The 10,818-nt window shown below is 41.1% G+C and overlaps 2 protein-coding genes across 2 annotated transcripts; both read right to left on the bottom strand.

Moving 5' to 3' along the window:
- Positions 1–464: 464 nt before the first annotated feature.
- LOC146562768 (betaine--homocysteine S-methyltransferase 1-like) lies at positions 465–4,372 on the bottom strand. Its single transcript, XM_085294901.1, has 8 exons — positions 4,214–4,372; positions 3,066–3,198; positions 2,787–2,899; positions 2,469–2,660; positions 2,179–2,326; positions 1,467–1,649; positions 1,033–1,261; positions 465–915 (listed from the first exon to the last, which is right to left on the bottom strand). The coding sequence occupies exons 1-8, from the start codon at positions 4,229–4,231 to the stop codon at positions 738–740; spliced, it is 1,194 nt and encodes a 397-aa protein (XP_085151027.1). The 5' UTR covers positions 4,232–4,372; the 3' UTR covers positions 465–737.
- A 429-nt stretch (positions 4,373–4,801) lies between these two features.
- On the bottom strand, positions 4,802–6,197 carry LOC146562769 (betaine--homocysteine S-methyltransferase 1-like). The gene is made up of 5 exons (XM_085295809.1): positions 6,180–6,197; positions 5,729–5,816; positions 5,462–5,644; positions 5,140–5,368; positions 4,802–5,049 (listed from the first exon to the last, which is right to left on the bottom strand). Exons 1-5 carry the CDS (start codon positions 6,195–6,197, stop codon positions 4,863–4,865), a joined length of 705 nt encoding a protein of 234 aa, XP_085151935.1. The 3' UTR covers positions 4,802–4,862.
- Between the last annotated feature and the right edge of the window lie 4,621 nt (positions 6,198–10,818).

A 10,818-nucleotide genomic window follows, 5' to 3' on the forward strand; every position in this document is an offset into this window, starting at 1 on the left:
GTCAGATCCTATTTTCCAATTAAGCTTTGTCAAATTAATTAATGGGAAAGATGAGAACAGTTTAATGATGGGTAATAAACACCATGTCCAACCATGAGACCAAGAAGTTTCCAGTCCTTTCTGGTATGTTCTAAAGTCATCTTGTGCTTACTGTAGACATATACTCAGGTGTTATGTTGGTAAACATTAACTATGCTTTGAGTAACAGGCCTACAGTTAATCAGAGAGTTCAACTGAGTTCACTGTTTATTCTCATTGCAGGAATAAACCATAGATAGCATAAATCTCACTAATTTTAGCCTTATTATTTAATGACAGGTCTTATAGCATTGAACAATGACTCTGTTATAACACTTTTAACTCTGCTTTGCAGATTATTTGTGGATGCATAGACACAAGTAGTAGACACAGAATATATGTGTACACCGCCCATCATCAGAAAGAAACTGAGAAGAAACAAACGATTTGTATTTTATCTTTTTTATTAGATATTAAACTAAGTGGTCCAGGGTCGGAGAAACCAAACTGGTCACTTTTACTGGGTTTACTGGGTCAGCTCCCACTTTTGAGACGCTGTGGCCCCAGTTTTACAGTCTAAAGATACACATAACAGTGCTAATGTCATGACAACTGACACTATGTTTGTTAGATGAAGCACTGTATATAGATACTATGGACTGCTGCACATCAGTAGCTCTGTACACAGCTGTCGGCTGCTGAGTCTGAAACAGACTGACTCAGTGGGTTTTTGATTTGTCGAACAGCTGTTCGAGTTCTTCTTTAGAGGTTGCCTCTTTCTGCTGCATCAGATCAGCATGGCCCTTGGTAACACCCCAAGAATCAGGGACAGACATGGAGGGACACTGGGGACGACCGGAGGCTGGCTTCAGGTTCTCCCAGTAATCACGTCGGGCTCTAAAAGTCAACAGACATAAAAAAAAACAAGAGTGATTACTGGTAGTAAACAGCGAATATGTCATATTTCACAAAGTATTTTTAAGTATTAGAATTAATAGTTGCTTCTGTTCTGACCTGGCTCTAACCCAAGGCTTGGTGTGCATTTCCAGACCAGCACCCCAGGAGCCATGTTTCTCTGATGCACTTGGAAGGAAGCCTCTCTCAGGTGCCAGTTCCTCTGCTATAGCCCTAATGTGATAAGCCTCAAAGCCACAGCAGCCACCGATGAAGCGAATGCCAGCATTGTAAGCTTCTCTGGCATACTTGTGCATGTCCCAGCGAGTCAGAATCCTGGGCTCCAGGCCTGAAAGAGAAAAAAAACCATTTTTTTATGCACATTTAAATTACAGTTTTGTAGTTTGTGGTGAAAGTTTGCTGTTCTGTGTTGGCTGGCTGAACTTTCTGCAATGCAGTGTAGCATATTCACCAGCAGAGGGCATATATAAGGACAGTGCGTATCCAGAACAGTTGGAATGGCAGATTTATAATACAAGACAGTATCTCGTTACCGAAGGGGAACTCTGGCAGGTCGATAAATCCCTGGCAGTTGCAGTCAGGAGTGTGGTATGCCAGCGGCTGAACCATGTAGTGAGCCTTCAGACCAGCCTTCTCCACTCCCTCCTTCATCTGCTTCACGGTCTCCACACAGGTCATGGGGTCAAAGTGACAGTTGACTCCCACAATCTGGGCACCTGTAGAACAAAATACACCACATGCAGTAACATGAACTGTGTGTGAGAGTGTAAGAAAATACATGGCTGACACCTAATCAACTGTGGTTTGCAGTTGTGGGTATAAGGTCTTTGAATGTATTTGTGTTTAGTGGGAACATTTTTGTGCATGTTACTGAATAAAATAACTATTGGCCACTGTTTTGGCCTGTACAGGCTCATCCCAGAAAAAAAAGGAAATCCTAACAGAAGAAAACCAATTACAGGTATCATATGCCATTTTTATTCCTTATAAATTAGTTACACTATGGTGGCACAGATGCTGAAGTTTTGTTCATTTTTACTGTCCAATAAATTGCTGTCGGGCCAATAGTCACTCACTCTTGTAGTAGAAATACACCAAGTGACCTCACATGAATGTAAAGGTATATAAACCTCAGTTGATAAGAAGTCTTGAACTTTTTAGTGTCTGATAAGGCTCACAGGGAGACAGTCTGTAATTCTTTTCTGCTGAAACAACATAAAAATTGACAAAGATAACTGTACTCACCGGCTTTGACCAGCCTGACTGCACACTCTCCAGGTGAGACACCGTGCATGTCCCCCTTTGGTCCAATACACAGAGAAGCAGCCACAGGCTTCCCTGTCTCCTTCATCACCTCCACAGCCCACACGGCCTCTTCAACATGCTCAAAGTACTAAAGGACAAAAGCATTAAGCTCAAACAAAACTTCTCTCAGCAAGTAAGAAACACTCAAAACTGGTTCAATGGCAGTTTTACACCTTTGGAATCCTCCAGAAAAAGTTTTTAAAAAATGCCAAAGTGTTCGGTGTAGCTACCTCAGCAATCAGGAAGTCCACATTTTTCTTGATGAACACATCCAACTGTTTTCTGAAGATGGCCTTCACATCTGCCTTGCTCTTGCAGCTCAGGTAAGATGGAGTTTGGGACACTCCTCCAGCAACAAGAGCATCACCCTCATTGGCAACCTCACGGGCTAAATCACAGGCAGCCTCATTGATCTGAGCTCCCTGTAGAATGAAGCAAAAAAAAAACAAAAACCCAACTAATAATCAAAGAGACTCTTCAAATACACATTTAAAATATTTTTGTTTTGATAAAGAATGAAACTTGCTGTAATTTCCCTTTTAACTTACAGTCAGTTTGAGGTTGTTGCCTCTGTTCTCAAGTTTGTCATCACTGGCGTAGAATGTAAAGGTCTGCATAACGTTGGACCCGGCTCTCAGGAACTCTCTGTGCAGCTGTCGCACTGAAAATCATCAAGTGGTTGCATCATAGGACAAACGCTGTGCCAAAGCAATCTAAAATGTAACATACACTGCCAGGTATTTACAGGCAGACCCAGCAATGGATAATGGAAATCCCATTTTAAGATGTAACGGAGTGGCAGTTTTGGTACAGCAGTATGTTCTTACCTGCATCAGGGTACTGTACAGAAGCTTCAGGCGTCCATGGTCCGGCCTTTACGTACCCCCTCTTCTCCAGAGCAAACACAAATCCTCCATCACCAATCACCACCTCACCAGCATTGAGACGTTCAAGGATGCCCTGTGGAAACAGAGGGATCCACGGAGAAGCTTAACCTGTGCTCAGTGGATCATTTTGCAAATATTACTGTGGAGCCAGTAAAGCCAAAGAAATTGCAAACTGTATATTTTAAAGAAACTTGTAATCGATATCAGCTTATACACAGTTAAATCAATTGTCTGGCCTTGTGGATTGCAGATTCCTACATCCTGTACCACATCTGTCTTCCCACGCTGAAAGTTTGTTTTTAAAGGTTTGTTCCGTTAAAAAGCTCAAAAAAATCCTGTAAGAGTTGCAAAAATCAAAATCAAATAATATTTTGAAGTAAGTCTTGTTATTTTTAATCTACAGGAAAAAGTCAAAACCTAGGATAATATCAAAGGAGACTGCAAGTGAACTGAGCAAACACATTGAGTGTTCCTAATATAAGATGAATGCTTAATGAAGAAAATGTTTTTTTATAATCCACATTTTATGAAATCTTATTTTTAAATGGCAAAAAATCCAAACTATTTCATTAACTATGTGCTACTTTGCATAAATCCCTGCTACAGATTGAATAAACACCTAACTGTGTGTTTTGCACACATCTTTAGTCTAGCAATAGAAGCAAAATCGGCTAAAATATTAAAACTGACCAATGGATAATATAAATATAAACATGCTTGCAGTGTGACACTCTAAGATTTTTTTAAGCTACCATTATTCCGTATACAAATTAAAAATGGAATAAATAAAATGAGCTTCATTGGTCTTTCTGTATGCCTAATAGCATCAAGAAGGTTCAGTGGTCTGAGAAATGACCTGATGTTCTACACAGAATACACACCACTCAAAAAGACTACCATAAACATGCAGTATGATACCCCAGCCTCACAACCTTTCACCCACATTTAACTTACAGCGTGAGATGGGAGCAGAAATCTCAGACAGAAATACTAACCCCACCGTGGATCATTATGATTGCTATAATAATTTCACAAAACTAACTTTTCACAGCATAACCCTACCTCTGGACAAAAAAGTCTGCACATACCTTTTTTGCTGGTGCCATAATTTCACAGCTGTGTGGACCCCTGACTGCTCAGACCTCGAGATGCTGAAGTGACAGTAGAGTGGGGCAGAGGGCCAGATTAAATCTCTCTGAAGAAGGGGAGTGTTCTAAGTAAGAGCTGCTCTGATTGGCAAGGGAAAGGTTATGCAACTCTTTGAATGAGAGTATTGTGAATGTGCGATACTAGTTTGGTCCAGATTAGATGGTTCTTGGTGTTGTTGTTGGATTCCCTCCCAGTTTTTGGCCTTTTGTTTTCAACCTGATAGCAGGCAGGCATTAAAAGAAAAACAAAAAAAAACAGTCAAACACTAGATCACTTCACATATGTCTGCATGGGTGAAATTTGTAACAGACATTTTTGAGTAGTTTGATTTGTTGCAGCAGTCCAAGCACATGCTTCACAAAAACAACACGAAGCCATAAAGTGAAGTAAAAAAACTCAGGCCTATTGTTTTGGGGGTTTTACAGTTTAACACTCTACAGTCGGAGCACTGCTGTTACAAGTGCTTTTCATCGTCTAACTGAACTGGGAAAGACCACACTCATTCCCCCCCCCCCCCCCCCCCCCCCGTCTCTCTGTTGTTGACTGACTGGAGGGAAAGGTGCATTGATTTTCTTTATAATCTCATCCTCATACTGTGGACTTGGACTTCTGCACCTCCAGCACATGCCTCATTTCCTTGCTGGTGGTGGCCTCTTTGTGCTGAAGCAGTTCAGCATCACCCTTGGTCACACCCCAGCCTTCTGGTGTGGACATGGATGCGGATTTGGGGCAACCGGATGCAGGCAAGATCTTCTCCCAGTATTCACGACAGGACCTAGAAAAAAAGGGCAGGTTAGGAGACAGACACTAAAGAATTTTATTGCTACAATTGTATGAATCTGTCTAATCGTTTAAAATCCTTTACCTGGCTCTGACCCAAGGCTTGGTGTGCATCTCCAGACCACTACCCCACATTCCATGTTTCTCTGATCCAGCGGGTATTATGCCTCTTTCAGGGGCCAGTTCCTGTGCCAAAGCCCTGATGTGATAGGGCTCAAAACCACAGCAGCCACCAATGAATCGGATGCCAGCCTTGTATGCCTCCCTGGCATACTTATGCATGTCCCAGCGGGTTAGGATTCTGGGTTCTAGGGCTGAGAGGATAGGGGATAAGAGGATATGAAATGATGGCCACTGCAAGATAGCCTGCTTTTTTCTTTTTTAAATATGCACAAAAAATATTTTACCGAAGGGGAACTCTGGCAGATCAATGAATCCCTGGCAGTTGCAGTCAGGAGTGTGGAATGCCAGCGGCTGAACCATGTAGTGAGCCTTCAGACCAGCCTTCTCCACTCCCTCTTTCATCAACTTCACGGTCTCCACGCAGGTCATGGGGTCAAAGTGGCAGTTGACTCCCACAATCTGGGCACCTGCAAAACAAGGGGGGGATTTGATTATTTTTGCCTTTAAGTAAAAGGAAGAAAAAGAAAACATATGACTATAAATTTGCGTACCAGCCTTCACCAGCCTGACTGCACACTCTCCAGGTGAGACACCATGCATGTCTCCCTTTGGTCCAATGCACAGAGAAGCAGCTACAGGCTTTCATTTTTCAGGCTACATTTTTAAAAATAATGACAAAGAACACACAAAGATGGTTCCATATATAATGTACTGTGGTTGAGAAATTAGTTATCTCTGTGTGCAATGACAATTTTATGAATCTGTAAGTATTGCTGTTTAAGTACAAAGGTGTAAAGATAAAAAGCAATTTTTAGCTTGAGATTCTCCAGCACTGAGTGCTCCAGTCTGGATATTTCACAGACCACATGCTCACACATGCATGAAACATGCACTGGCAACATTTCCTTTACAGCACCACAGTCCACTAACCAGCTCTGCATATTGCACTTGGTGTGTAAAACAACACACAGTGGAGCATAGTGTGCAGAGGGTTTATTTTACCTTCTTCACAGGTGCCATGTTCCCCGTTCTAGCTGCAGCACAAAGCACTTTGTAACAGCGAACCCCTCTTTAGGCCTGAAGAGTGCCTGAGATCCCTGCGTCGCTCTTTTTATACTGTTGCAGGTCCAGGACGACTTTAAGTTTGAACCAAATTCATGCCAAATTGCCCCATGTTTGTTTGGAAATTGCATAACAAAGTCAACAATTAACTGGGTTGAGTAAAACAGGGAAAGAGAATGAAAGGGAAATCTGCCTGTGTAATGATTGTAGCAGCAGGCTAAACCTTCACATTAACTCACTCCCGTTTGTCCCAAGCATTTTTTTTTGTTCATGTTTTTATTTTTCTATTTTTTTGCTTTTATTTTCCGCAGACCGCAGAGATTGCCTTATCACGTAAGCTCGAGAGCATATGCCTATACTTCTGCTTTTGACATTTTTCTCAGGGTTTACCTTGAGCATGCAAATGCATTTACGTGTTTGCAACCTCATGTGTTTGTGTGAGTGTGCACATGTTTGTAACAGCATGCATTTGTGTCCTCAAAGACCTAGCTTTGGGATGTCACAAATTTAGTCTGTCCTGGTTTTTGGAAGCTTCACACATTTGAACATTTGTTAGTGCCGAGACTCACAAAATATAGTACTGTAAATGTTTGCAGCTCAAGCCCCAGTGCAGTGCTCATGTAGGCATGCATGCATGCATGTATAGAACTAGAACAACTAGTTTATGAAACAGTTTATTTCCACACAGTGAGTGGGGAAATATTTTGATAATCATTGTCTAGAGATTCGATGACTTCTGGCACTTTAACAATAATAATGTAGTTATTTTTTCTGTTTTAGATCATGCAGCTAAATAGGGAAATAACAGATTAATTGTATTTCGAATGATAATAGATTAGGTTGCTTTGATCGTGCTGTCTGGAATGGAAAAAAGCTGATATATATATACAGAAAATTTTTAGAGGTAATACAATTTTTTCCAAATAATACATTTTGCTGGATTTGGGGGGTAATGTGTACTAAATGATGCACAAAGTTGTATTGAGCCTGTGGGCATATTTTGGTAGAAGCTGCAAATAAATGTATGCATACCTCCCTGTTAATCATCAGACTGAAGCTCATTTCTTCTCTAAGTCATCTTATTTTGGGGGTTTAAAATGGCTATATTTAGAAAAAGCTTACCACAAGATGTAGAAGTTTGACTTGCAAACATGACACCTAAATGAACCCTCTCAACTACTTCTCTCAGACACAAGACTTTAGGTACACTTTTATTGAACCTTAGTTCAGTTCACGTGTTTGTATATTTGTGTCTAAGGGCAAAAATAATTTCAGTGCACTGCTGAGATACCGATTCAGGCAGCAGGTCTCCCAGGTGAAACCTTTAAATTTCTAGCTACACGTGCACCAGAGAAAGTGCTGCTTACCGTGCCCACTGACTATGTAGCGTAATATTTCAAGGACACATGAAGCTTGGAATAATTACACAATGTTTTGCATTCATCTGATTTTTTACATCTTATTTTTCTTTTCACCTCCTCCTTATTAATTAAGGGGCTCCTGCTCTCCTCTCTTTGTTCATTTTTGATCCCATCCAAGAACAACAGCTACATCAAGCTTTACTAGTGATCTAAATTTGTAATGAATATCTATGATATCCAATTTCTTCTGAATTATTCCAGCTATCCCAGTCGGAGTATTGAACACTGACCAGCAGGTGAACAGACTAACATTGTCCTCTCGTAAACACAACTAGTTCTTTCAGGCTGAGGCTGAAACTGAGGCCATTCATGGAGTTTCTGTAACAGAAAGCTGATGGTGAAAGAGGGACCAGGGACTGATTGGTGAGTAGAGGGGAGGAACTCTTGACAGTTGGCTTGAGCTGGATGGGTTCAGAGGTGAGGAGTGGAGGTGAGTCTGAAGTGAGGCAAAAAAGTTCATATTTGATGTATGAGAGCTGACGAAGCGATCGAACGGGCTTGGCTCATACTGATAAAACTGTGGTTAACTATTGACTCCTGACAAACTGATAACGTCTTGAATTTGTCACATGCTACTTTGGTCAGGTGGCCACACAAATATAAAAGAGAAAAGCTGACACAACACGGGAAAATGTTACTCTTGAGATGAGCGTTTGTTTTTGGAATGGTAACTGCAATATTGTAAGTTATGTTATTGATTATTATTGATAATCTTGTTCTCCTTTTTTTGGTCTACAAGTCATAGCACATTGATTATTTTCCTGCCAGTATTATCTGTGTTGTTTCACTATCTTGTAACTGGTTATTGAGGGACACCCTGCCTGTGCTGCTGTAACCCCCTGTTTACCTCCTCCCCTTCCTCTGGTCCAATCACAATTCAAGCTGAAGAAGACATTCAGCTGAAATTGTATTGAGGCAGTCAACGCAAAAGAGGGAGTGCATTGTGTGACCGAATAATCTCACTCATGTATTTGTAGTTTTTTTTCTTCTTATTTTGTAATTATGTTTAATAAATTTGTAAGAGATTGCATTGTGTTTAGTCATTAATGATTCTCATTCTACATTGTAACTCCACTTTTAGACACAAGAGGGCAGAAGGGTGCTCTTTTCTTGGTAACAGCGATTGCCCAGTACTATATAAGAGGTTCTGATACAAGACACAAGAGGTCACTCAGTGTTTGCTCCATTTTAGAAAGATGTGAATGTTATATTTTCCAGCTGAAAACTCTCAGGACAATTTGGACTTAAATGACAGTGTTTGTAAAACAGGAATTTTAAGGAATCCTGAAACTCTACATGTCACGTCTGTGTGTATTTCTTATGGGAAAATGGTGACAGAATTCAAGGGACACCTTGACACTCAAGACAACTGTCTATTTTCCCACCTGCTGATTATTAAAGGACCATGGGGAAGACTAAATTCATGATCCCTCCTATGCATAAGTCATACGATTATAATGTCACCTGAGGTGCCATTTCTGCCAGTGTGGCAAACAGGTGCTGTCCCACATGCAGGTTTCGTAATACTGCATTGAATGTTCAGGCTATTTTGCTGCAAAAAGCAAAGTATGAGATCTAAATGGTAATGCATGTTGATAATTACGACGCTGTTATGAGGAGCTGTTTACTTTTCTTCTTTTTTTTCTTTTTTTTTTTAAATCAAAACCAATATTTAATGGTTGTAATGGTTTTACATGGTTAATTAAATTCCAACAGCTTCAGAATGACGTCTCCATTTTAATTTTCACTACAGTAAATTTAAGTCATCATACAATTTATGTTTTCATGTTAAAACACACTAAAATATTATTAAAACACAATTTCTGGAGAAAAACATCAGTTATCACACAAAAGTCATCTCTATCTATCTATCTATCTATCTATCTATCTATCTATCTATCTATCTATCTATCTATCTATCTATCTATCTATCTATCTACAGGGTGGGCCATTTATATGGATACACCGTAATAAAATGGGAATGGTTGGTGATATTAAAGTCTGTGGCACATTAGTATATGTGAGGGGGCAAACTCCTCAAAATGGGTGGTGACCATGGTGGCCATTTAGAAGTCGGCCATCTTGGATGCAACTTTTGTTTTTTCAATAGGAAGAGGGCCATGTGACACATCAAACTTATTGGTAATGTCACAAGAAAAACAATGGTGTGCTTGGTTTCAACGTAACTTTATTCTTTCATGAGTTATTTACAAGTTTCTCTTTGTTCACAGCCATTGACATGTCAAAGAGGTTAACGCGTGAGGAGCGGATCGAAATTGTGTTGAAATCTGGTGAACGCAGTAACCGGGTCATTGCAGCAGATTTAAATGCAAGACACCTAGGCGGACAGTCCTGATCCTGAAGGACACCCAGAAGAGACTGGTCCCATCCAACGACCGACAATAACCCGCCTCAGTACCACCTGTCAGGCATCATAGCGGCTTAGATGAACAGGCATATGACACGATAAATGAGTGGTGCACAGAAAGGGATTGGGAAGAATACCAGAGGCGGAAAACACCAGCTACTGGTAAACCGAGCAGTCAGCCGAGACTGCAAGACTAGGCTGACCAACCTGTGCACTGCCTGGATTGACTACAAGAAGGCCTATGACTCAATGCCCCACACCTGGAATGCCTAGAACTATACAAGATCAAAAGGACCCTAAGACCCTTCATCAGGAACTCAATGGGAATGTGGCGTACAACACTAGAGGCCAACTTCAAGCCCATAGCACAAGTCAGTATCAAATGCGGGATCTACCAAGGAGATGCTCTGTCCACACTGCTGTTCTGCATAGGCCTGAACCCCCTCAGTGAGATCATTAACAAGACTGGAGTCTAGGATGAGGCAGCGACCATCCAGGAATACATAGGAAGATGGTCCCAACCAACAGCGTGCTCAGTGAATACCTCAGGCAGCAGAAACCCAAGACATCCGTAGTGATAGATGTAGCGGTTCCAAATGACAGCAACATCAGGAAGAAGGAACACGAGAAGCTTGAGGAATACCAAGGACTCAGAAAAGAGCTGGAGAAGATGTGGAGGGTGAAGGTAACAGTGGTCCCAGTGGTAACTGGACACTCGGTGCGGTGACTCCCAAACTAGGCAACATCTGTGATCTCTGTCCAGAAGAGCGCAGTCCTAGAAACAGCTAAG

This window comes from Mchenga conophoros, linkage group LG12 (genome assembly GCF_057382185.1).
Source record: "Mchenga conophoros isolate Kocher_MC1m ecotype Shallow Benthic linkage group LG12, M_conophoros_male_GT1.1, whole genome shotgun sequence".
NCBI classification, from domain to species: Eukaryota; Metazoa; Chordata; class Actinopteri; order Cichliformes; family Cichlidae; genus Mchenga; species Mchenga conophoros.